The sequence below is a fragment of the Mustela erminea genome, chromosome 6, assembly GCF_009829155.1.
Source record: "Mustela erminea isolate mMusErm1 chromosome 6, mMusErm1.Pri, whole genome shotgun sequence".
Classification (NCBI taxonomy): Eukaryota; Metazoa; Chordata; class Mammalia; order Carnivora; family Mustelidae; genus Mustela; species Mustela erminea.
In genome coordinates, this window is record NC_045619.1 from 6743357 (window position 1) to 6769323 (window position 25967).

The 25967-nt window shown below is 58.4% G+C and overlaps 2 protein-coding genes across 8 annotated transcripts; both read left to right on the forward strand.

The window, feature by feature from the left end:
- Nucleotides 1–3582: 3582 nt before the first annotated feature.
- CENPM (centromere protein M) lies at nt 3583–22215 on the forward strand. Of its 5 annotated transcripts, none has more exons than XM_032346100.1 (6): nt 3583–3724; nt 4263–4342; nt 5369–5476; nt 7762–7841; nt 8946–9037; nt 21593–22215. In XM_032346100.1, the coding sequence occupies exons 1-6, from the start codon at nt 3668–3670 to the stop codon at nt 21698–21700; spliced, it is 525 nt and encodes a 174-aa protein (XP_032201991.1). In that variant the 5' UTR covers nt 3583–3667; the 3' UTR covers nt 21701–22215. The 5 variants fall into 5 exon arrangements, with proteins under 5 accessions (XP_032201991.1, XP_032201988.1, XP_032201989.1 ...); XM_032346097.1 differs by lacking the exon at nt 21593–22215 and adding an exon at nt 13455–14272; XM_032346098.1 differs by lacking the exon at nt 21593–22215 and adding an exon at nt 13455–14272 and having other exon boundaries at nt 5384–5476.
- A 95-nt stretch (nt 22216–22310) lies between these two features.
- TNFRSF13C (TNF receptor superfamily member 13C) lies at nt 22311–24207 on the forward strand. Of its 3 annotated transcripts, none has more exons than XM_032346092.1 (3): nt 22311–22553; nt 22833–23153; nt 23519–24207. In XM_032346092.1, exons 1-3 carry the CDS (start codon nt 22409–22411, stop codon nt 23698–23700), a joined length of 648 nt encoding a protein of 215 aa, XP_032201983.1. In that variant the 5' UTR covers nt 22311–22408; the 3' UTR covers nt 23701–24207. The 3 variants fall into 3 exon arrangements, with proteins under 3 accessions (XP_032201983.1, XP_032201984.1, XP_032201985.1); XM_032346093.1 differs by having other exon boundaries at nt 22315–22553; nt 22914–23153; XM_032346094.1 differs by having other exon boundaries at nt 22324–22553; nt 22917–23153.
- The last annotated feature ends 1760 nt before the right edge of the window (nt 24208–25967 follow it).

Consider the following 25967-nt stretch of genomic DNA (forward strand, 5'->3'; position numbering starts at 1 on the left):
TCAAGCCCTGTGTAGGGCTCCCTGCTCAGTGGGAAGTCTGCTTCTCCCTCTCCCTCTGCCTGCTGCTTCCCCTGCTGTGCTCTCTCTGTGTCAAATAAATAAATAAATCTTTAAAAAAAAAAAAACAAAAAAACTTACCAAACCATAGACTTTAACTATGTGTAGCTTACCTATGTCAATTATACTATGATAAAGCCGTAAAAAATGTGATCAATGGCCTTCAGAGATTGTTTTAGCCATATGATTCTTTATTCACACACAAACATATTGGGGGTGCCTGGGTGGCTCAGTGGGTTAAAGCCTCTGCCTTTGGCTTAGGTCATGATCCCAGGGTTGTGGGATCATGTGGGATAGAGACCCTCATCAGGCTCTCTGCTCAGCAGGGAGCCTGCTTCCTCCTCTCTCTCTCTCAGCCTTCCTCTCTGCCTACTTGTGATCTCTGTCAAATAAATAAATAAAATCTTCAAAAAAAAGCATACTGGGAAGCTCAGTATAAAACAGAGAATAGGGCGCCTGGGTGGCTCAGTGGGTTAAGCCGCTGCCTTCGGCTCAGGTCATGATCTCAGGGTCCTGGGATCGAGGCCCGCATCGGGCTCTCTGCTCAGCAGGGAGCCTGCTTCCCTCTCTCTCTCTCTCTGCCTGCCTCTCCATCTACTTGTGATTTCTCTCTGTCAAATAAATAAAATCTTAAAAAAAACAAAAACAAAAACAAAAAAACAACAGAGAATAAAGCTGCTTCTGTTAAACAATGGGATGGGGTTTCTGGGCCCTCCCCATGCAGCTTCCCCTTGCTTCTTATAGCATATCCCTGAGGCATCTCCCCGGAGCTCCACAGAAGCCAATCTGAAAAACACTGTCCCAGAGGGTGTCTGATGGCCCTGCCAGTTCCACGTGTTCTTGATATTAGAACCTCCAGGCCTGGGTCTGGCCTTTTGGCCCATCCCCTCCCTTCATCGCTGTATGAATCCCACACTCAGCTCCTTTCTACTGCACTGCCCAAGGGACAAGCCCCAGCTCACTTTCACATCTCAGCCAACCGTTTCCTCCGCAGCAAGTGTAGCGGTGTCTCCCCAGGGACCCTACATGCATCTGGGCCCCCGGGGCTCCCTGGGGTGGCTCTCACCAACTGGGCTGCTTTGGCTGTTGTAATTGGTCCAACCACCACCGAGCAAGGATGGCATCTCTGGTACCTGGGTCACTAGCGCACAGCACCAAACCTGGCCCGAGGCAGGCACTCAGCACCTGCTGATTGAATGGGTCTCAGCTCAGCCCCTTCTAGCTAGTGCTACGGGGGCCAGGGTCTCTCTGGGGCACTCAGAGGGCTTCAGTGACCTCTGCAGCCTCCCCTCTCCCCACTGTCTCCTGACTCCATCTGCTTCAGCCCCTGGCCTCCCTTGTCAGGGATGCTCCCCTCTCTGGGTCTTAGCATCTGCTGCTACTCCTGTCTGAAGCCTGGTCCATATCCTTAATTGGCTCTTCTCTCACTGAATTCAGGCATCTGCTTAAACATGACCTGCTGACAAAAGCCTCCCCTGACCCAAAATAGCTTCTTCCTGTCCATCTCCATCCCCTAGCTCACCTTACTTAATGTTCAGAGTACTCATTACCATCGGACTTTTGGGGAGTCCCTTCCACACCCCATGTAGCAACAATCAGGAACTGGGGCAGGAACTCCATGAAGCCATATACTTCCAGCTCTTTCTAAGCAAGATACAGTTTGGCCTGCAGTGAGAAGGATGTAGGTTAGACCGGGAGTATGGCTCTGCTGCCCCAGACACCACAGCAGGGAGCACACCTGCGTGATCAGGGTCTGGCTCCCCCCACTCCAGAGCTGATAGACAATGCCTGACTCATCTGTATTCTCAAGGTGGGGTGAAGGGTCTGCCCTAGGAAATGATGAAAGAACCCCTGCTGAGAATTAATCAATGGATGCAAATTCATCCATTCATTCAACAAATAATCAGCAGCAACTCCCACGGGGTCAGACACTTTTAAAAGGCCCAGACAGGCAAAATGACAAAGTCTCCGCTCTCCTGTGTCTTTTGCTGTAGCTGAAAAGACAACGCACAAGTAATCATGTAACTGTTGGGAGAAGCAATGGGCCAGGGTGGTGCACTTCCCTGCGGGCTCCTGCCAGGAATGCCAAGGGAGCAAGGCCCTGAAAGCTCTTTACCCAGAGGATTGATTTCTCAAGGTTGTGTTTGCAGCAAGCAACCTTGAAGGAGGAGGTGACATCTCCCCCATGCCCCGGACAAAGAACCGTATGCTGCTTGCTGTGAAAGGAGTGAATGTCTAGTCCCCTTCTATACTGCTGTCCTATGCATGAAGTGTATAAGGGTCCATGGTGGGTCCTTCACAGGGCTCAGGGGACATGGGGTAACACAAACACACCTGCTACTGTTTATACCATGAGTAATAGGAAACAAACTAGACAAAATCCTTTGTCTCTTACCCAGGAGTTTCATCCATGAAACAGTAACACACTATTACTAAACAATAATAAACAGTAACAGTTTGTTTGTAAATATGGTACAGTCTCAGAGGCTGTGCAGTTCTTGACCACATGCGAAGTGGAGATGAGTGCTGTTGAGAAAAATAGAGCAGAAAAAGAAGACAGGGAGTATGTGGGAGATTTGCTTTTTTTTTTTTTTTTAAGGTAATGGAGGGTTGTTTTTTTTTTTTTTTTTTTTGGATGATTTATTATTAATTTAAGTACACTCTACTCCCAAGGTGGGGCTTGAACTCACAACCCCAAGATCAAGAGTGGCAAGTTCTACCAGCTGAGCCAGCCAGCCTCCCCAAGACTTGCTACTTTAGATAGGGATTGTTAAGAAAAGCCCCTCTAAGTATTTTTTAATTAAAAATTAAAAATTAGGAGCACCTGGGTGGCTCAGTCAATTAAGCATCCTCCTTCAGCTCAGGTTATGATCTCAGGGCCCTGGGATCAAGCCCCCGCATCCGGCTCTCCCCTCAACCGGGAGCCTGCTTCCCCCTCTCTACCTCTGCCGATCTCTCTACCTACTTGTGATCTCTGTCTGTCAAATAAATAAATAAATAAATAAAATCTTAAAAAAAAAAAAAAAAAGATGGCTCTGATTGCTGCATGGAGAAGAGCCCCCCTGGGGAGGAAGCGGGGACCCAATAAGAAGGTTGTTACGCGAGTCTGGGGTGAGAGATGACGGTAGCTTGTCCTGGTGGTGGCGGTGGCGGTGGTGAGAAGTGGTCAGCTTCTGGATGCATTTTAAGTCTGAAACCCACAAGCTTACTTATGGATTGGATGTGGGATGTGAAAAGAGGAGCCAAGAGTGGCCTTAAGGTTTTGTTCTGAGCTGAGTCAGGGAAGACGTGGGAGGGGCAGGCTTGGAAGGAATCAAGAGTATGATGAATGAGCACGAGCGAACGAAAACGAAACACTGAATGCCTTCTTCCTCCGGGCGGGAAATAAAAGGCCTGTCCCAGGGACTGTACTTTAGGAGCCTGAGGCCAGAGCTGGAGCTCCCCACTCAAAAAAGGAGGTCGGGGTTCCTTTAAGAGGACTCCGCCCCTCCCCGCGAAGCCCCGCCCAGATGAGGGTCACGTGCCCCTCGGTCTCTCGCTTCAGGGCGGACCTCAGCGGTTTGAAAGATCCGCGCGCGGGACAGGAGCGGAGGTTCTTTGCGTGACTGGGATGTCGGTGTTGCGGCCACTGGACAAGCAGCCGGGCCTGAACACGGCCACCATCTTGGTAGGCGTCAGCTGCTCCGCTTCCCCCGCCCGCCTTCCCTCCTTCCCTCTTTGGCTGCGCCTCAGCTGCCGGCTCCTGAGCGCTCTGTCAGGGTCTGGAGCGCGCCTTTCAGGCTGGGGTGTGGTGGGCGGGACAGCCACACTCCGAACCAATGGGAGTGGTCGCCCGCTGAGGCTGAAGGACGCCCCCACCAATACGTGCGCGGCGGGCTCTTTCCCCGTTTCTGATTGGTGGAGCTGCTGGGCGGGGAGACTGGGGAGGGTCCCGGGAGGCTGAGTTCCTCGCGGAGCGGGCGAAGTGGTTCCCGGGGTCGCTGGGTCCCGCGGTCCGGGGGACGGTCCTGCGAGGGAAGGACTGCTGCGCGGCCAGCACTGGGCCCTCCACCCGTGCCCGGCCGAGCCCTGTCGGTAGACGGCGCCGTGCGCGCGACAGCCGGAATCCGGGAGCCGCGCGGCGTTCGGTGTGTGGCCCGCTGCCCGGGCCCCGCGGCGGGTCTGCGGCGCCCGGGCCTCAGGAGGCCGCCTTCTCTGCCGGGCAGCTGGTGGGCACGGAAGACGCTCTTCTGCAGCAGCTGGCCGACTCGATGCTCAAGGAGGACTGCGCCTCGGAGCTGAAGGTGTAAGTAGCCGAGGCCGGGGGTGTCCGATGGCTCTGCGGTGGCCTCAACGGTGGGCCCAGGAGCGCGAGCGGGGAGCCAGAGAGGCGGGCGCACGTGGGGCCAGGCCCAGAGGCGCGATCCGTGCCCAGCCAAGGGACCCTCCGTCGCTCTCTGTCACGCACCCCTGTTTTCCTGCAGCTCTTGTGACCACAGAGGATGTCTTTGTGCACCTGTTCGTTTTCTCGTTTCGGGGCTGCCAGCCCCACGGACCCCTCGGTCGGCCCCTTGAGGTCAGGGACTTTGACTTTTTTCCCTACGGAATCCCCGGTGGCTTGAGCAGTACTTGGCATAGAGGAAAGTTCAGATACCCCCCAGATGTCGAGAAAAGTTGACTAAAGAAGTAGTATCTTGTTTTTCTTTTTTTAACTGGGGGAGAGTGGAAACAGCTGCTGGTGGGAATCAAGTGACGGGATGTATGTGGGTGTCATTGTCCCTGCTGGACAAGCTCCAGGGGCTCATGTTGACGGAGAAGGATCCCAGTCCACTGGGAGTTCCTCCATGGGAAAGGGAAACACCCTCACGGGGAGAATCAACCCCCTTCCAGCATTTGAAAGAACCTGATGAGGGAACAAGCTCAGACGAGTGATGAGGGTGACTTACCCAAGGTCACATAGCTGGTCACGGGCAGCCTGAGATTTGAGCCCACTTCCATTACCCTCCAGAGAGGTTCAGCCTTAACCCCTAATCCGCACAGGCTAACACCCCTCTTCTGAGCCTGATCTCCCTCCCAGCATGCAGTGTAGCGGGCTAGCCCCGTGCCATCTTCTCTCCCGACTTCCTCTTGCCAAGGTGGTTACCAGACAGAGCTACCTTCTGGCAGTAGAGGTCAGTCTAGATGGGACCAGCTCTGCCCTGCCCCTATGCTCACCTGAGGAGTCTAGTCCACAAGAGCATGGGGGGGAATAGGTGAGGAGCCCTCAACAGCCTCTTACCCCAGGGCGGGCAGCATGCGAAAGGTCCCTGTGATGTGGATCTTTATCCTACAGTTTCTCATTTTTCAGCCACCTGGCAAGGTCCCTCCCTCTGCCCTCCAACATGAATCGGCCCCGAATTGACCTGATCATGTTCGTGGTCAACCTTCACAGCAAATACAGGTGAGAGCCAGAGAGTGGGGACATCAGGGCTCAGGTAGACCTGGCTTAGGGATGTACTGGGATGGTGACATCACTTGTGATGGGAAGCAGGGGACACAAGGAGAGGCTGCCTGGGGCTAGCCCAGAGGGTGAGGATACGGAGCTAGTGGCAAGTGAATGATATTTTAAAGACACTGATTAAGGGGCACCTGCATGGCTCAGTCGGTTCAAGCATCGGACTCTTGATTTTGGCTCAGGTCATGATCTCAGGGTCCTGGGACTGTGCTCCACGTGGGTCTGCCTGAGATACTCTGTCCTCCTCCCTCTGCTCCTCTCCACCATGCACTTGCTCTCTCTCTCTCTCAAATAAAATTTTAAAAATAAAAAATAAAGACACTGATAAACTCCAGCGGTGGCATCGGTCATTTATCTAATGCTTTCTGCAGCCTTCTCTGTATCCCTGATGGCAGACCCAGACATGAATGAAGCAGACCCCCCCACCCCAAGGTGTTCCCAGCCCTCTGGGGGAGGAAGCCAGACTCCTGAACAGATGATTACAGTATCTGGCATTGGTCCTGTAAAGGAAGAATGCGTTGGGCTATGAGAGTCCCAACAAGACCTCTGACTCGGGACTCAGGGCAGGGTAGACTTTCTGCTAGAGGTGACCAGGACAAACTAGCCCGGTAAAAATGAGAGTCAGCAGAAGGTTCCAGATGAAGAAGGTTAATGTAATGGGTAGGAGGAACACAAGGTGTGTGTTCAGGACTGAGAAGGCCAGTCCAGGGTCAGGAGCCCAGGGTAGTGGGAGGCTGTAGCCAGGGGAACGTGAGTGATGGTGATGCTGGGTGCCTGGCCTCCCTGTGGTGCCAGCTGCCCTGGGGGACAGGACCGCAGTAAACCTGGGGAATATGGTAGAAGGTCTGCTCTCCCTCTTGGGGGATAGCCAACTGAGGGTAGGCGGGGTGCACCTCTAGCACAGAATCTGAAACACACCCAGTCATGAGGTGGGGGTTAAGGGAAGGCTGGGGTGGAAACACTAGGACCAGGGACATAGAGCTACCAAACACAAACACCCAGCGGCAGGATCAAATTCAGACCTGCTGTCCGGCTAGGGGGAACAGGTGAGCAGTGGCTAGAGCCCATGGTGATGCAGAGAAAGGGCTGAGATCTGCCATGATTATCAGAGGTCCTGACTCAGCAGATCTGCTGCTCTTTGGGTGAGATCTCTGGGGAGATTCTGCTCTACAGTCACACATCAGGGCAGAGAGCTATCCTTACTGTTTGCTTCAGGCCTTGCTCATTCAGGCTGAAACCTTGGCTTGGTTCTCCTGACCAAGATGGCTTTTTGGCCAGGAATCAACAGATTCTTTATCCCTCCTTGGACACCAATGAATGAAACCCTTGGCTCAGCGGGTCAAAGTTCCCTTTTCCTAGAGGAGAAGATTGTTTTCGTACACTTGATATGACTATAAATATTGTCACCTTATTGGAAAGCAATTATACAATACCTAGGTACATTTTTTTTTTTGAGAGAGAGAGAGAGAGAGTGTGTGTGCACAAGTGGGGGTGGGCAGAGGGAGAAGGAGAGAGAGAATCTCAAGCAGGCTTCGTACTCAGTCCCATGGAACCCAACACAGGGCTCTATCCCAGGGCCCTGAGATCATGACCTGAGCTGAAAGCATCAAGAGTCAGACAGAGTCAGATGTTCAACTGACTGAGCCACCCAGGCACCCCCGACCTAGGTACATTTTAGAAAGACACATATTGTGTCCCAGCCACTCTGGGTCTAGCATCTTCCCCACAGAAACATTTGTCTACATGTGTGAGAACACATGTGGAAGAATGTTCATGCGGCAACCTTGTCATGATGAGAAACTGGAGACCATGTAAGCATATATCACCTAGAAAATAGATTGTGATACGGGGTGGTCGTTCCAAAAAATGTCACAGGTTGAACCCAACCAAACCCAACTACATGCTTATACATATCACTGCCTGTATTTGTGTATGAGAAATTCATATGCAAATGGAATTATACCCCAAACTGGGGGCAGCAGTAACCCCTGGGTTGTTGAGACAGAAGGGTGGTGCTAGAGAGGGACACTTACTCTTTACTGATCACCTCCATATTTACTGTTGGATTGTTCTAGAGGCTTGAGTCATTGTAATGAAATGTCCTTAAAGTGAAAGACAAAATATTCCCCTAGTGGTGTTTCCTCTTACATCTCCTTCTCCGGCCCCTCTGGGATGAGGAAGGCCTTCTGCCTTCTCAGTGGTAAGGTCTGTCCTGTGTCTTCTCTCATCAGCCTCCGGAATGTGGAGGAGTCCCTGCGCCACGTGGACGCCACCTTCTTCCTGGGGAAGGTGGGCTTCCTTGCCACAGGCGGTAAGTCCATTCCGCCACGCCCCCTTCCCCACCCCCACCTCCCCAGGGAGACTTCTCACTGAAGCCGCGCAGATCCCCGGGGCCTGGGGCGGCGGCAGGGTGGGGAGGAACGGTGGAAAGAAGGAAGTACGTGAGCTTCACAATCTGCCCTGTTGCCCGTCTCTCCGAAAGCAGATCTGAGCAGGTCATTCCACTGAGATCATTCCGGAGAGTTAGCTGGGGACTCCCCGTGGCTTTCAGAGTAAAATCCCAGCTCCCGTGAGGACAAAGTCTGGCCTTCCGCCTTCCTGTCTGGGCTCATCCTCCTGTCACTCTCCCGTTCTTGGGCTCGGCTTACAGTTCTCTGAGCAAATCCTGCTCTTCCGGAGACTGTCGTATTAACAGCGGAACTGACAGTAGCTGGCCTTCCCCCAGCACGCCCTGTATCCAGACGGCGTCATTTCTCTGTACTTCATCTTCACCACACTCAACCCTTTGAGGCACATGCTGTTACGTGTTACAGCTGAGGAAACTCCGTGTGGTGTAGTAACCTGCCCGAGGCCCATCGCTAAAAAGCGGTACAGCCAATAGTCCTACCACATCCTTAATGATTATATCCTACCGCTTCCCGTGAATGCTCTTTTCTGTTTGCCTCGCTAACCCCCATTTCCCATCTCTGGGGGACAGCTCCCTGACCGGCCCTGCAGTCCGGGCCCCGGGAGTCCGTCCCGTAGACCCCCCGCCCTCCCTCCTCCACCGGTGCGTCCGTCCGCACCGTCTGCCCCCAGCCAGCTGAACTGTGAACTCCCCAGGCTGTGCGGCGGCTGGTACAGATTATGCTCAGTAAGCATTGATGAATTCCCTATAGATTAATTCGTCGAATCTCTGTAGTCCTGGGGGCTGTTCCCATCCTCATCTTCGAGATGAAGAAACTCATGTTTCTAGAGCACGCTCTCTCCAAGGCCTCCCAGCTTGAGAACAAAGTATGTTCTAATTTGACGAAAAGCAGGTTGAACAGGCAACTGAGGCCCGGAGAGGGGGTGATGATTGAGTTTGCCCAGTGCCTCCTGGCTCACGGCCGCTGAGGCAGACATTCAGCCCGCCACACTCACGGCTTCTTTGCAGCTGGCCGGGAGAGCCACTGCAGCGTTCACCGGAGCACCGTCGTGAGGCTGGCCCGCACCTACCGGAGCCCCCTGCTCTTCTGTGACCCGGAGGTGAGGACGCTGGTCGCGGGGGCGCAGGGAGAGGGCTGTCAGCGCTCCGTGGGTGTGTGCTCCGTGGGTGTGTCGGGAACGCCCGAGGGTCATTAAGTGCTCGAGCAAGGGGATCCTGATGTGAAGACACAAAATCCTGATCTGAATCCTGGCTTCATGGCTCACTGTGCCTCGAGTACAACAGTCAGCCTAAGCAGTGGGGGGCACAAATGCAAAGCAGGGCGATGATACACATTCAACCCGAGCTCCTCCGAGATGCCAGGCGCTACGGCTTGTGCCTTGCGTTGCTTTGTTTTCTCTCATAACCAAGTCTCGCGTATGTGCGTGTGGGTCCTCGTTACCGTCTTACTCTCCTGCCGGGCTGTCAGTGCCGGGAGGCCAGGCATCTTGTCTGTTTCCTTAATCAGGGCTGCTGCGTGTCCCCCTGCAGTCAGAATGCCCACTGCCCCCCTTATGCCCCTGGACTACAGGCCTGGTCTGGTCCCAGCACGGGGCAGCGCATCCAACAGGCAGCGGCGGTGGCCGGGCAGTGGGTGGGTGCAGGGTTGGAGGGTGTGCATGGTGTCGGTTCTGTCCCAGCTCACTTCTGTTGGGGTTTCTCATCCGAATTATGAGCCTGACAGAGCAGTTTTGCTGATACATTTTGCTCTCTGCTTCTCTTCCTGCAGTATGAATCCTGACTTTTTGCTAAAAGTGCTCAGCAGCCGCTTCCTCTGGGTGGTCAGCAGAGGACTCCCAGGGCCTGGACCACCCCACCCATGTACCAGACCTGCTCAGTTAATTGTGGGGTGTGTTTATTAGTTTTGAGGTCCATTTCTGCTCTGCTCTGGGTCTTGCTCCTGTTCCCAAAAAGCCAAGTGACGTAACGCAGAGAGAACCGAGTCAGCACCCTGCCCATTATCAGCACCCAGCCCTGGGGCTCTTACTCACAGGTTTGTGGACCCCTCTGGTCTGAGTAGAATTCAGGGACTCTGTGAACTTGTCTGAGAAAAAAAAAAAATACTTGCTTTTTTCCCACTAAGCTCTAGTGAAATTTAGCTTTATGAGTATGGGCAGGAGAGGTCGGCAGTAGTAGCAGGGGCTGGGTCTGTTCCAGCAGAAACAGCACATGTTCCATCTCGTCAGGGGAGGGGCAGGTCTCCTGACTCAGTGCATCAATGCAGACTGACGCACTGCTCTGTCACGGATTCAGTTTTCGTATTGGGTGACTGTTTAAGTCAGCACGCTGATGTCAGATAGGACCGTGAGGCCTGTGCCATGCCCGAAGTGCCTGCCCTTCCAGGCTTTTCTTACAACATACCCCAGAAACCCAAGACCTAGAGAGGAGAGGCGACTTGCTCAGTCATGCAGCTAGTAAGTTCTACGGGAGAGGCAGCAGATTTGCAAGCCGTTGTCTCCTTCCCTTCTTAACCTGCTGACTGTGTGGCTTTGCACAGGTCACTTCCCCTACATGCAGCCGCCATCCCTTCCCTCCAAAGGGGAACCATAATCTTTGCTCCACAGCCCCGGTACCTCAAACCTTAGGCGGTCCTGCTGTGGTGCTCAGGACCTTGCGCCGTGCGGTGCAGTTCCCTGTGTGGCCAGTAGGTGGCAGGCCACACCAGGTCCTGGGGTCTCCGGGAGCCTGACTCCAGGAAGAGGCCTGTGATGGCCGGTTCCCAGGCAGCCGCTGGCCTGCCCCCAGCTCAAGCTGGCATTCCTTCGGAAGAAGCAGCCGGTGTTTGGACATTCATCACTCCTCATACCTGTGTTGTCCTTTGCCGAACACACCCCTCCACATACCTGAGTTTGCGCCTCGCTGTATTTTAAGGCCTTGCCCGGCAGGAATTTTCAGTCCTGTTCTACACATAAAGAAACACATTCCAGAAGCCAGGGCATTGACCCAGTGCCTGTATTTCCGAGCACTGCTGATAGGGCCCGGGGCTGCTACCTAAGCACGAAGATGGGCCAGGCGTTGCGGCTGCCCCCGCAGAATCAGGGGAGCTCGACCGCGGGCCCCGTGTGCCACGGCAGAAGGACTTGCCGAGACCTGGAAGCCTGGCGGTGGGATGAAGGCGTTCCTCCCTGCAGGTGACGCAGCAGCCTGGGGTAGTCAGACTTGGGCCACAGCTCCGGAGTGTGGTGTGTGGATTGGAGGAGGCCCGGCCAGGGACGAGGCTGCTGCAGGAGGCCAGCCGGGGAGCCTGAGGGACAGCAGCAGCAGCTCGGAGCTATACTTGGGGGCGAAGGCCACAGATCTCAGAGGGAGCGTATTTCGTCAACAAAGACTTCTTTTTTTTTTTTTTTTTTTTTTAAGATTTTATTTATTTATTTGACAGACAGAGATCACAAGTAGGCAGAGAGGCAGGCAGAGAGAGAGAGAGGAAGGGAAGCAGGCTCCCTGCTGAGCAGAGAGCCCGATGTGGGGCTCGATCCCAGGACCCTGAGACCATGACCTGAGCCGAAGGCAGAGGCTTAACCCACTGAGCCACCCAGGCGCCCCTCAACAAAGACTTCTTTGGTACCTCCAGTGAGCTAAGCGTTGTTCTAGGCACTAGCCATGCAGCATAAAACAAAAGAGTCAAGAAGGAAGAGGAAAACCCCAGCTCTGTTGTCACGACGGGAGCAAAGCAGTCAAAGGTGTGGGTGCTAGAAAGTGTGGTGTGTTGGGTGGTAAAGTGGTGAAGGTTGGTGGGCTTGACAGGAGTGACTGTGAATGGGACCTTGACAGACCTGAAGGCGACAGGAAGGCAGGTGCTGAGACGGCTGGAGGGAGGAGGCCGGAGGACCACGTGCGAAGGCCTGGCGCGTGCGCCTTGCCTGTGTGCCCAGGGTCCCCCCCGGGGGGCTGAAGACCAGAGCACAGCATAGGGCAGGGTAGTGGTGGCTGTGTCGTAGTGACCGCGTCCCCAGAGCAGGAGGGCCTCGTGGGTCTTAGTACGGGTGGTGACTTTCAGGCTGCGTAAGACGGGAGCTGCAGGGAGGGTGCAGGGGTGGGGGCGGGGAGGGCCCCATACGGGTTTTATTTAGTTTTGTTTTCTATTTATGTGATGCAAGTTTAAATGGATCCCTCCAGCTGTTGGGAGGAGAGTAAATGGAAGAGAAGCAAGGGCAGAAGTGAGGAGGCGGCCCCGGGGGCTGTTTCTGGAAGAGTTAGGAGTGGCCTGGGCTCCTGCTGCCCAGGGAAGGGGGAGGCAGGATGGCCTGTACCACTGGGCCATTTTCCAGGGTGGAGCCAACCGACTGTGCCGGTGGCCGGGGTTTGAGACGTAGGAGAAAACAGAGGATGGCCCCGGGGTTTTCAGCTGGGCCGCTGTTAGGATGGAGGTGCCCTTGGCTGAGATGGGGTGACTGCAGTGGGGACAGGTTGGGCGGACCCTCGGGGACTGCACCGGAGACATGCTAATCAGATCGGGGTGTCTGTCAGCCGTCTACCCAGAAATCGAGTAGGCAGCCACGTACGTGTGTCTGATGTTCAGAGGGTCTGGAGGTGTAATTTGGGCATCGTGGGTAGTGAGATGGTTTTAGATCACGGAACTGGATGAGGTTCCCAGGGAGTGTGTGTGGGGAGGAGCCTTGCAAAGGCCAAGGCCAGGGGCAGCACTTAGAACTTAGATGTGTGTGTGGAGGGGGCGAGTGTGGCATCCTGGGGGCTGGTGAGGAGCATTCTGGAGACCGGAGCACTGTGGCTGACCAGGGTCTGATGAGAGACTCGGTGAGAATGACGGCTGCCTCTGGGTTTGGATTAAGGAGTCACAAGTGACAAAGATAGGAGCACAGGCAGCACTGAGGGTGCCTGGTCCCTGGTGAGGGTGACTGGTCGGATGGCAAAACCCCTTCCCCAGTTAGAGGACGACGACGACGATGTGCCCACGGAGCCTGTTGGCAGGACAGGGCGACCGAGCATCAGGTGGCCTTCGTCAGGCACTGATGTCGCATCTCCTTTGCTGCTTGCTGGCGCCAGGCCCGGGGACAGAGTTGCCAGCCCTACCTGACCGCACCCCATGGCACCTTTGGGCCCCTGCCCTCCAAAGCCCTGTTCAAGGAACCCTGTTGGTGGGACCTCCCTGTCCCTGTGAGGGCCACTCTCTGTCCACTCCTCTTTTCCACGCCCAGGTAAAAGGGTCTTCAGGGCCTCTGCCTCCTGGATGTCGGTTGGAGCTGGGTCTGGTTCAGATCCCAGCCTGGAGACCACTAGACCCTTCACCTGCCTTGGCCAGCCCTGCTTGCTAGGCCTCGCCTCCTTTGGAGGAGGGGTCACTGTCTGCGGCATCCCTGGTCCCTGGAGGACCTCTGAGGGCTCCGTAAGCCAGAGCAGTTGGAAGCTGCTGGGTGAGGCGGGCTGTGGACAGGGGCCTGGCCATGATGGGCCGTGGTGCCCGAATCCGGCCCCCGCTCTCAGCTTCCGCCCACCCCCATCCTCCGCTCTCCCTCGCAGGTGGACGGCTTCCGAGTCCCGGTCGCACAGCGGCTGGTGCGAATGCTGCAGATCTGTGCCGGCCACGTGCCTGGTGTCTCGGCCCTGAACCTGCTGTCCCTGCTGCGGAGCTCCGAGAACCCCACCCTGGAGGACCTGTGAGGCCTGCAGTCCGCCCGACTGAGTTACCCCTCCCCAGGGCCTGGGGTCTGGGGCGGGGGACTCCTCTGTTGCCGCAGCCCGGCTCTGGGTCTGGGGTCGGCTCCCTGCACGGCCCAGACTCGGGAGCCCCGCTGGTGGGACGGCAGCCCCCGCCCCGCCGTGCTCACGCCAGCGGAGCCCTGTGTCTTCATCCACCTGCCGGGCTGCCCCACCGCCTCAGGCTTCCTTTGAACGAAGCATCCACGGCTTAAAAATAAGTCTGAAAACCCCTGGTCTTCTCCACCACCTCGATTGTGCAGATGAGGACACTGAACCCGGACAGTTATGAGGGTCGGGCCGGGGGGCTTGGACTCTGCGACCCCATCTGACCCCACATCCTAGCCCTGCCATCCTCACAGAGCCCGCTGTGGCCTCATAGACCCTCAGTTTCCCCAGGTGCATAATGGAGATCGTTCTACTGAGACGTTGTCACGTTGGTTAGGACCGAATGAAATGACAGGCCTGCCACTGTAGGGCTCCCTCCATGTGTGTTCCGTGTATCCCATGATCCCTTGTAGAAAGGCCTTGCCCGGTTCCAGCTAAGCGCTCGGTGAACGGTACCTATTGTGTGAAATCCCACAGAGCTGGGTTCAAAAGCTGGTGCAAACCCAGGAATTACACTGTTTATGAATTGATACGTTCGTGGGAATTATGTGAGAAAGGCTGTCTGGAGGGCTGGCCAGAGGTTGTGCCGTGACCGTGGCTCCCCTTCTCCTCTGGGTCTAATGAGAATTTGCAGAAGTGCCAGGGTTGGAATCCAGAAATCCGGTCAGCCAGCCGGGGCTCCTGCCGCTGCCTGGTGGCCAGCTGGGCACACGCTGGTGGAGGAGACCGCAGGAGAGCGGGTCTGGGCTCCCTTAGACCATGATGGTGCCCCCACCCCGCCCCCATTTGGCTCATGCAGGGACCTGCCTCCAAACTCAGGCCTCTGCTTCAACTTTGCCGTCACACCTGGAGCCCCTGCTCTCCATGAAGTGGGGCCAGCTTGAAAATCGTGAGGGGATGCCTGCCTTTCTCCCCGCCACAGGCTCCTGCTCAGGCCTGGCCCAGCGCTGCACCCCTAGTGCTCAGTAGGTCCAGCAGCCAGACGGCTGGCTGGTTACAGGCCAACCCGGAGGACCCACTGAGAACCTCAGCTGTGATGATTCCGTCTGAGGTCCCTAGTGTCCGTGACACAGCGGGGCGCCGCACACTTTATTGTCCTCACATGGCCACTCCTGTGTCCCCTGGCAGACCTGCGAGGTCAATACTATCTCCCTACTTCCGCTCATGCGAGCATGCTACGGCCGGAGGCGTGTCCACATCGCACAACTAATCAGGCGACCAACCTCCAGCCCCTCCCCTGCTCTTCCCTCCAGTTGTTTTCTTAGGTGCCTAATGGTTGGACAAAGGTTCGGGCATTTTTGCTGGGCAGGCCCTGGCTGTCCACACAGAAGTGGTGGACATGCAGGCCTTGTGCCTGAGAAAGCAGCTGTCAGGAAGGGCAGTCTCAAGGAGCCGCTCCCGCGTGCTGGGGTCCACACCTCAGGACAGGGGCAAGAGGAGAGGGCGAGGAGCAGGGTAGGAGCACCGCCCGAACGAGAAAGAGGACCACTGCAAATGTGGGGCTCCTCGGTGCTGGGGAAGGGAGGCCGGCTTCCGGGGTGAGGTTGCTGTGTCCAGGGTTGAAGGACGAGGCCGAGGTGAGAGGTGAAAGTGCGCGCTAGTCTCTGAGGGGATGGGCAGGATCCTCAGAGGCCCCGGTGCCTCCTAGGAACCAGCCTGGGCTGGAAAGGTGGGGCTTTGTAGGGCAGTGTGGGGAGGGGGTGACAGTAGGGGAGGTCTCTGGGAGCCAATGGAGCGGGTATCCAGGCAGGAGAGGAAGGCAGCGCAGACACGGCCTCGCTGCCTTTCCTGAGCCCCGTCCCTTTGTTGGAGACGAGGGGCGCCCCTCCCCCTCCCCCTTCGCCTTCCCCCGGGCAGCATGGGGCACACTTCTACCCCCCCCCCACACTCTCTGGTCCCTGTGCCATGTTTTCTCTGCCACCTGGTGCCATTTAACAAGAGAAGTGGCATCGCACCCCAGCCAAGGATCTGAGAGCCTTCCAAGCGCTGGGGGAACTCAAGGCTGTCACTGCTGCCAGCTCCAGCGAGCTTGGCAGGGGCCCAGGACCCGGGAGCCTGCCTCTGCCTCACCACAGAGCTGAGCAGCCCCCGAAAGGCAGTCAGCAGCCCTCCTAGGCCTGTCCCCCCCCCCCCCCCCCGGCTGGGGAGTGTAGCCACTCTGTACTGTCCGGAGGCCAGGGACGCTGGGAGGCAGTTCAAGCAAGGGAAGTAATGGAAGGCCAGTCTTTCCACCCCAAGGGTGCCTGGAATGGCTGCCTGATGCTGCGGTGGGGTGGGGGCAGCTAGGAGAGGCTGTGCCAGGCTTCTTAGGGATCTTGTGACCTGAGGCAGGTCCCTTTATGTTCACAAGCCTCAGTTTCCTTGTTTGTAGAATGTGATTAGGCTAATGAATGCCTTTCTCCCCAGGTGGCCTCAGGACTGAGAAGAAGCCATTATTTTATTTTATTTATTTATTTTTAAAGATTTTATTTGACAGAGCAGGGGGAGTGGCAGGGAGGGAGAGAAGCAGGCTCCCCGCTGAGCAGGGAGCCTGACGTGGGACTCTGGGATCCTGGGATCATGACCTGAGCCCAAGGCAGACTCTTAACCAACTGAGCCACCCAGGTGCTCCAAGAAGCCATTATCCTAAACACAAAACTTCCAACCAGTGTCAGAACTCTCAGGTTGGCCTTGGTCATAAGATGGTCACAGCAGAGGCGGTTATGGGTGCGGGCTGAGGCCCCTGTAGGAGATGGTTTTCTGCTGGACCTTCGAGCAGCCGGCTCCGTGCTGTCTGGGCGCACGGAGGAAAGAGTGCGGTTTGGGCCCCACTGACGGGGCCAGGCTTGGTCAGCCCACAGGCTCTTTTGTTCCTTGGGCACACCCCATGGGGCTCCCGTTCCTTCGCTGGGAGACCGCCTGGGCCTGTGTCCTGGCTCGGATCTAATGCTATTTCCGACCCTGGCCAAGGAGGCTGAGCCTCCCCAGTGAGGAGGGGGCTCAGCAGCAGGCACCGGTGTCTCCTTCAGCCCTCGGCAAGCGGAGGCAGGGGCAGCCTCGGTCTGGGGCTCTGCCAGGGCGACCTGGCCACAGAGGGGAAGTGGTGCAGTGGGAAAGGGCCCAGCCCTTGAGTCTCACTGACGTGGGGTCTGTGGCCAACCTGCGTGGGACCTGGGGCAGCTCACTTCCTGTCTTCCTGTGCCCACAGCCTCTGAGGTTCTCATGGGTCTCAGAGAAACCAAAGAGCCCGACCCTGTGCGTGCCCTGTGTATGCCCTGCACAGACAGGGCTGGCTGCCCGTGCCGTGCGGCGCGGCGGGCAAGGTGGAGTGCCGGGGCGTTCTGGAGGGAACGGCCTGCCACAGCCGGCCCCTCCCCTCCCGCCCCTACTGCCGGCCGGGCCTCCCCGAAGGGCTCCAGCAGAGAGGGACCCTCTCCACAGGGCACAGCTGCCGCCTTGCTCTCCTTCCCTCTGTCTCCCCTGGGGCCGCACGGGCGCAGCAGAGACTCAGTGTGGGAAGGCTGCTCGTAGACCCCTGGAGACTTGAGGGGTGGGGGGTGAGGAGTGAGGACAGTGTGGGGGTTGTCAGGACCTGCCCACCTCTGCGTCCCCCCTGAGTGTGACCTGTGGGCTGCGGGCTGCTGAGGACCAGCTCTGGGAGGGGGGGAGAGTAGGGAGTCCCAGTGGCCCTGACCCAGGCAAGAAGCCAGGAAACAGCCTCCCTTCTAGGGGCCACCCTCTTACACCCGGAGGAATGCCAAAGGCATCTGGGGGCCCCTGGGAGTTCACACTGGGGGGAGTGCCTGGTCTGGCTACGTAGCAGCCCTGCGAGGCCTGAGGACTCTCCGCACCCGGCCGTCCCCGGCCGTGTTTGACCACGGGCCCCCCGAGGGCTGCACCTGACCTGCCCTCCACCTGCTGACCGGGAGGGGACTCCGCCGCTGCGTGTGTCCTGGGAGCCGCGGTGGGAGAGCTCGGACTGAGGGGCTGCCTGCCCCGTCCCCCATCCTCCTGAGCCTGCTCTCCTCTTTGTGAAGCGGGAACCCCACAGGGCTGAGGTCTGGGCTCCCGCAGGGCCCGGGCCAGCAGGTGGTCAGGCAGTCCTGGGCCCTGCCGCTCTCCTGGTCACTGTGCCATTCCCCAGGCCTTGTCCGCTCCTCCCGGGACATCCTGGCTGCGGGGGTCACTCTCCCTCTGTTGGGAAATCTCACCAGGCCCGGCCTGACTCCCGGGCCCTCCCTGACACCCTTCCCTCCTGAATTTGTCTCCCCAGCACTGCTCACCCTCACCTACTGCACGGTTTCCCCGTTTGGATTTTGTCTCTGGGGCTCCCTGCCCTCTGTCCAGCACCGAGAACAGTGCCTGGTGCAGAGCGAGTCTCCGAAAGTATTTGCTGAACGAATGGCGGCGTCTGCTCACAGAGACGGCCTGTGCACCAGTCAGACAGGCCGAGAGCCTGCAGGGAGGCCCAGAGCCCGCGGCCCTTGTCCCTGCAACGCGGGGGGAGGCTCCCACAGGTCTAGCCCCCAGGCAGCGGGGACTGTGTCCCCCATCCCAAGGCTGGGCTGAGAATGGCTGGGCTGCCCTGGGCCACGGCCCCCAGGGATGCTGGACTGTGTGTGGGTATGTGTGCACATTTATGTGTGTGCGTGCACATGTGCGTGTAAGTGTACGTGCGTGTGTATGTGTGCATAGTGGGGGGCAGGGAGATGAGGTTAGCCTAAGGCTAGGAAGCCTGGGCCTGTGAAAACCTGGACAGGGTTTCCAGAACCACATCATGGAAAGGCCTCACCTGCCCTTGGAGAGTCTGGAGTGGAGGGCGGAGGGCCAGGGGCTCCCCACCTCGGACGGCTTTGTATGGAGCCTCTGTCTCTCCTGCCCCTCGTCCCAGGGTCCCCACATTCCTCGGGGAGGGGGACTTCGTAGCAGGGCCCTGTGTGTCAGCGCTAGGTACAGGAGAAAGACAAGGGAGTCCCCGTTCTGGGGCCCCTGACCACTCCCGGGACAAAATATGACAAAAGATGAAGGAGGGGCCCACGCGGCTGAGGGCTGAGGCGGGCCGGGAAGCCCCCAGAACAGCTCACACTGTGTGGCCCCTTTTCATGAATCACAAACCCTGCTTTTCTGCAGACGCTTACCTGAGAGTGTAAAGGCACAAAACAGGAGGGAGGGAAAAGTCCAAAGGGAGGACAGCCGCCCCCGGGACAGCAGGGGATGCCCCATCTTACTCACACTGCTGTGTTGTGTGAGGGTTTTTTTGTGAGAATGTGTTCAGGTATTACTCACAGAATTGCAAATAAAAATAATTTTTACGTAAGGAGTGCGCCCTGGGTCTCCAAGCACTTTCACATCTAGTTCGGGGGGGGGGCTCTGTCCCCCGGGACTGTCCCCGCTTATCACCGAGCTTGTCCAAGTGGCAGAGTTTCCTCCTTTCCCCCACCCCGTCCCCGAGGCATGAAGGGCGCAGGCCACGCTTCACAGCCGGCCCGGCACGGGCCCTGTCCCGGCTCCCGGGACGCGCTGGGTCATTCCTCGCCCCACAGAGCCCCTGCTTCGCCACCTTGAAACCGGTTGTCAAGATACCGCCTGTGTCAGACCTATTGGGGGAGTGTCTTGAGGGAAACTCGAGGGACAAAGATCATGGGAGACTCCCTTTTCCCTGACGGACCCCAGATTAATTATCTTTGTAAAACAATTCACCAGGAAGCGAAAACGTGAGAACACTGAGACGTTCGTTAGGTGGGTTTTTCAGCAACAAAGTCCCTTCTTGGGGCGCCTGGGTGGCTCAGTGGGTTAAGCCTCTACTTTCAGCTCAGGCAGGATCTCAGGGTCCTGGGATCGAGTCCCACATCGGGCTTTCTGCTCAGCAGGGAGCCTGCTTCCTCCCTTTCTCTCTGCCTGCCTCTCTGCCTACTTGTGATCTCTCTCTGTGTCAAATAAATAAAATCTTTTTTTTTTTAATTCCCTTCTTTTCTACTTAGTACCTTTGAGGCCATGATACCAGAGTAATAAATAAAAATAAAATAAAATAAAATAAAATAAAATAAAATAAAAATAGAAACTATCAAGTGCCTAGCTGGTTCAGTCAGTAGAGTGTAAGACTCTTGATCTCGGGTCCTGAGTTCGAGCCCCACGCTGGGTGTAGCAATTACTTAAAAAAAATAATAATGGGGCACCTGGGTGGCTCAGCCGGTTAAGCGTTTGCCTTCAGCTCAGGTCATGATGCTGGGGTGCTGGGATCGAGCCCACATGAGGCTCCTTGCTCAGCGGGGAGCCTGCCTTTCCCCTCTCCCACTCCCCCAGCTCCTGTTCCCACCGTCAAATAAATAAAATCTTCAAAAAAAAAAAAAAGTGATGGAGAGAACATGAATAAAGAAATTAATCGTCACTTCAGAGATGTGAACCAAAATAAGGAATACACTGAGAATTTAACGAGCATTTATCATGCTGGTCTGTCGGGGAGATTTCTCTTAACTGTGAGGTCGAGACTCGAGGCCTCCCTCCGCCTCCCGTTCAGAAGTGGCGGTGAGAAGGTGCGTGTGGGGTCGGGCACCTGCCCGCGCCGCTGACACGAATCACACGCCTTTCACCGTTGCTGCTTTGTCCTGGGCACGTGGCCTGTTCGGCTCCCAGGCGGCCCCCGGGAAACAGTCCCTCTCCCCGCTCTGACTGGCGCCCCTGAAGGCCACGTCCCCTGCTTTCTGCGGGAGCCAGTGCAGGCCCCAGTGAGACGGGCCTGCCCAGCCTGCGCAGAAGTGGCTCCTTCAAGTGACCCCAGACTGGCCCTACGGGCCCACCTTCTCCCAGGGACGGGTTCCTCACTCCCAGTTCCCGCAAGACTCAGTCTGCTCGGCCGATGGAATGACGGTTCAGTGAGGCGCCCGGTCCCATGTAAGGGCTCTGCAGTCCTCAGGGTGACAGGTCGTAACAGCTCTGCCAGGGATGGGGGTGGGGGCTCTGCCGCCGCTCCCCTCCAGGCTCCAGGCCCCCCCACGCCCTCACCACACACCCACACTCACACCCACACCCACCGCCCCAGACCCACTTCTCCTTTGCAGCTGCCTGACGCCTACACCTTCCTGCCAGGGGAGTTGTTGGCCCGTGGGCAGGGGCCGGAGAGGCAGTGGGCCAGGGCTCCTCGAGGCCAGAAACCTGGGGCCCAGCCTCGCTCCCCTCACTCCACAGCATCACTCTTTCCTCCTAAACAACTTCGAGATGGTTCCCCTGCCCTGGGCCCTGGTGTCCTATCTCCAACCCCACAGTAGCCAGAGAGAGAGGGTCCTTAGGAAGCACAGCTCCCTGCACTCACGTACCTCCTGGGGCTCCCCGGGGCCCAGCGCCTCTGCAGCCTCAGGCTCCCTGCCTCCCCAGCAACCCCCCAGGCAGTAGCCGCCGGCAGGTCCCCAGAGTAAGCGTCCCATAAGTGTCCCCTCTTAGCTCTCTTTGCCTTTGCCCTTACCAGTCTCTCTGCCTGGAAGTTTCTCTCCCCCCTGCAGCTGCTGAAGATCTACTCCGGTGCCCAAGCCCCTGCTGTCCCCTGGATCCCCAGCCCTGACCGCATAGGGGTCTGGTGTGGCCCACGGTGTCCGCCGTGCTGGGGCTCGCCGCCAACCCCTGTCCCCAGGGCCAGGGCAGCAGAGGTCAGGAAGGCTTGTGTGTGTGTCTGAGACTCAATCTGAGAGACCGAGGGGGACAGTCAAGTGGGGAAACCCAAACACTGGAGAGGAAGGACAGACAGAGGGGACCTCTGAGATGCGGAGGCCAGCAGGCGGGGACACACATAGCCTGGGGAGGAGCTGGGATGGGCCGGCCGCCCACTGGGCCTTGGTCTGTCTGTCTGTTCATCTGTTGATCTAAGTCTCCCTCCTTTCCAGGATCTGGAGACAGCTGTGAGCCCTTGGACCCTCGGCTACCCGCCCCCTCCCCCGGCGGTGCCCTCTGCTCCTGCCAGAGGTTGCTACCAGTCGCGCAGCTCCGACTAGGCACTGTCCGCTCAGAGCCCCGCAGAGTCCCCTGGTGCCCTCAGCCAGGGTCGAACTCCATAACCCTCCACCGAGGTCCCAGCCCTGCCCTCCGACCCAGCACTCTCTGGGCTCCTGCTCTGTCCTCCTCCGCCCCGCTGCCCTAGACCTCACTGCCTCTGGCAAACACCTTCTCAGCGTTGCCTCCTTGACCAAGCCTTCCTGTCCCCCTCCGTGGCTGCTGCTGGGAGACACTGTCTTTCCCTGGGAGACTGGGCGCTCAGGAAGCAGCCGATAAAAGGACCCAGCTCTGCCTGGGAAGGAAGGGCAGGAGGGAGCCCCAGGGGCGGGTGTAGCTGGTGGGGGCTGTCTGGGGCTGGGGCTGGCCCTTGGGGAGCAGGACAGAGGAGGCCACCCCGAGGTCTCTGTCCTGACTATGGGGGTCCAACCTCTATCGGCCAAGAGCAGGCCCAGGTCTGCACCCCAGCATGTCCCAGAGCCCAGCACAGGCCCGCCCAGCCAGCGTCTGGGGGTGATGGTTGAGCGGTTGAACGGAGGAACCGCAGGTAGAAAGAGAAGGTAGGGGGTGCAGGGCCTTGGGGCCCCGGGGGACAGTGGTCCCACCCCAGCAGGCAGGAGGGTGGGGCGGGGCACAGTGGGTGGCGGCCCCTCCCGGTTTCCTCCTCCCGACAGCTGAAGCCGGACTCCGTGTGCGGGGTGTGAGGCAACATGGGCAGCAAGAGGAGAGAGGCCAGGAACAGGAGGGGCAGGGACAGCCCGGCCCCCACACAGTGCGTCCAGGCCCAGTGCTTTGACCCTCTGGTCCGAAACTGCGTGGCCTGCAATCTCTTCCGGACGCCAGAACCGAGACCGGGTAAGAGCCCGCCCAGTCGGGCCAGCTGGGGAGCAGGGCCGTCCTGGTGGGGGGAGAGAGGGTCCCCCTACCAGCCCCGCTGGCACCCAGGAGCAGCAAGCATGGTCTCTACCCCCCTCCCGGCCCCACGATGGGGAAGGGGCGCGGTGACCAGTTTGATGGGGGGCTGTAAGCAGGGGGCCTGCATGGGGACCTGCGGTCCCCACGTGGCGCTCACCGCTCCCTGTCTTCCCCACCCCCTGTCCACCCTCCCGGCCCCCTCTCGCCTCCCTGGCCCAGCCTCGCCTCCCTCCGACCCTTCCCCTCCCCCGCCGTCTCTTCCCTCCTCCCCCTGCCCTCCCTCTCCGTCCCTTCCCCCAGCAGTGGGGGCCAGCAGCAGCCCGGCGCCCGGGACGGCGCTGCAGCCGCAGGAGTCGGTGGGCCCGGGGGGCGCGGCGGAGGCCGAGGCGGCGCTGCCGCTGCCCGCGCTGCTCTTCGGCGCCCCCGCGCTGCTGGGCCTGGCGCTGGCCCTGGTCCTGGTGGGCCTGCTGGGCTGCGGGTGGCGGCGGCGGCGGCTGCGCGCGGGGGCTCCCCCAGGGACTCCGGAGCCGCAACCCGGCGGTAAGTAACGCGGGGCCTGGGAGCTGGGAGGGAGCCTGCAGCGGGGGCCGTGCTCTGGGGCGGGCGCTGAAGGCCTCGGGTCGATTCCCCCGGGAGGGACACGACGCAGGCTTCCCGGAGCCCTCGGAGCCCCGAGAGCCAAGGCTCCCCCGCTTCTCCCTTCCCCCGCACTTCCCATTTTGCCAGCCCGCTCTGCACTTCCTGTCCCGAGGCCCCATGACCTGCCACCCCTCCGCACCCCTGCCAAGGAGCTTCGGGACTAATGGCTCCGTCCAGAGCTCTCCCTCCAGTGAGGCTTCCCGCGCAGGGGTGGGGAAGGGCTGTGACGCAATCCTGACCTTGCATTCCCCACCTCCCCCCACCAGAGACCCTGGACCATGTCACCATCCTCCCCCCGGGACCCCTTGATGCCACCGCTCCCATCTGGCCTCCAACCAGAGAAGACACAGCCAACACCCCACCTGCCCACAGTGTCCCTGTGCCAGCCACAGAGCTGGGCTCCACTGAGCTGGTGACCACCAAGACAGCCGGCCCGGAGCAGCAGTAGCGTCGGAGGGGGCAGGAGGTGGCCCCTGTCCCCCCAGTGGGCCGTCAGCCAGGGGCTTGGAGGTTGGATTCGGCTCTTCACACACCCCCCACTCCCGTGCCCACCTGCCCCTTTTCTGGGAACCACGCTGCTCCCCTGCTAACCCCGCAGAGCCACAGACTACAGACCTCAGACGGCAGGCGTGGCGGCCCTACCGCACCATAGCATTTGGCTTAAAACCAGACCATCTTTGGCGGCCCTCGAAGGTTGTGGCTGAGCTCCCATGCTTTTGAGTGGCTGGGGCACATGGCGTAGGAGGTTTTTCTCTAAGTGCAGGGAAGCCACCATCCACCAGAATGGATCTAGGAGAAGGATCTGGTAGGAGGACGCTTAATTTACAGCCGGGGACGGATCTCTTTAATACGTGCGCTCCCAGCTGTCCTGCTTCTAACCGATGCAAATGGTAGCAAGGAGTAACCAGCCCACAGGTTTGCTTCAGGATTTAATACACAATGATTCTGATTGTCACAAAGAGCCTGGATTGTGCTAATTCTCAGATATCTGTACCTGAGGGCCAACCCTGAGCTTGGCCCAACCTTCTAGGACCTGCGATGCCATTTTTCACCCTGGTAGCACCTTCCAGAGCCCCAGGCTTGCCCTTGGGAGGAAGTCTCCAGCCCCCCTGGGGCTGGACTGCGGGCTCACGCTGAAGGCACGCTGCCGAGCCTCTCTCTCAGAGGCCACCTGGAGTCCCAGCTGTCTCTGAGGCGCGCTCAGCTGTACACAGGGAAAGGCCCAGGACCACCAAGGGGCTCCTTTGTTCAGAAGCCAGAGCAGACCTGTGGCCTTGAACCAGCTGGACCTGATGTCCCTTGAGCTCCCTCTCTCCGTGGCCTACCCTCCTGAAGCACTGGGCCCCAAGTGCTATGGTCACTCGGCCATTCTGTGCCAGCCCCCGGGGTCACCCAATCTCCCAGGGGAATTGCTCCTCTGACAGCAGTGCCCCTTGCTCTGGGGCCTGGGACTGAGACCATCTCCTCGAGTTGTGGACCACGCCGTACTCGGTCAAGCACTGCATCTCCTGCCGGCTCTCCTACAGAGTTAGAACCTCCTGACCCGGACTCTGTCCTGGACAGTCCTTGGAACTTGTCACAGGTTAGCACCCTCTGAAGGAACATGACTACGAAGTAGAAGATGGAGTTTTGGGTCCCATTTGTCCCACTGTAGGGCCTTGGTCATGTTCTGTTCCATGCATCTGATGCCTTTCTGCCCACTTCTCCCTGAGCTGCCCAGCAGAGCCTCCTGGCAGATACCCACTCTTCCTGGCCACTGGCTTCTCAGCCCAGAAGATGGCCTGGAGCCCCCAGCACCCTGATACCCAATTTAACTCTTCCTAAGCCACTCCCTCCCTGAATTCATCCCAGATGCCCCTCTCTGCAAGCTGCCAGGTGGCTGGGGCAAGGTCAGGTGGCTGGCAGTGGGCAGGAGGGTGGGAAGCTGGCCCAGCATGGGCCCAGACCTCCACTCCACTCCATCTGGGTACTGGAGAGCCTATGCTGTTCCTGTCCCCCCTCTGCCTCCCACTCACCTTTTGTACCAGAGCAGGGGGCTGGGCCCTGGAGGTAAAACCCCTCTGGGGTCCAGACATGCAAACCTCTGGCACCACTGTGTCCCAGCCACACCCCAGCTTCCCCTCTGGTCTCGGTTTCCATTTCTGAAAAATTGGGGCCGGGGGGTGGGGGTGGGGAGGTGTTGGATGCAAAGTATTTCTCCAGGCCGGTCGCTGTCTGCTGTCCGAGGAGAAGGACTTGAAAGAACCTGAAAAGATCCTTGTCCACACCCCATTTTACAGATAAGGAAACTGAGACCCAGAGAGGGAGAAGACTTGGCAAATAACAGAAGGGAGTTTCCTTGGAGAAGAACCAGGAGCAGAGGCGGGGGGAGGCGTGGGCAACGAGGGGGCCAGTGTCCCCCAGCCCCCGGGGAAAGGACCCCACCACTCAGGGGGTTTCAGTCTCTGGCTCTGTGTCCCAGGAAGTGTTTTCTAAGAAGCCTTCAATGAAGTCACAGCTTTTGATCTTATGGACAGCACCTGGAGGAGGGGCGTGGGTATTTGTTTGCTTTTTTCTTTTTTTTTTAAGGTTTTATTTATTCATTGGAGAGAGACAGAGAGGATGAGTGTGGAGCAAGGGCAGAGGGGGAGGGAGAAGCGGACTCCCCACTGAGCAGGGAGCCCCCCCATGGAGCTCGGACACCAACTCAGGACCCTGAGATCATGACCTGAGCCC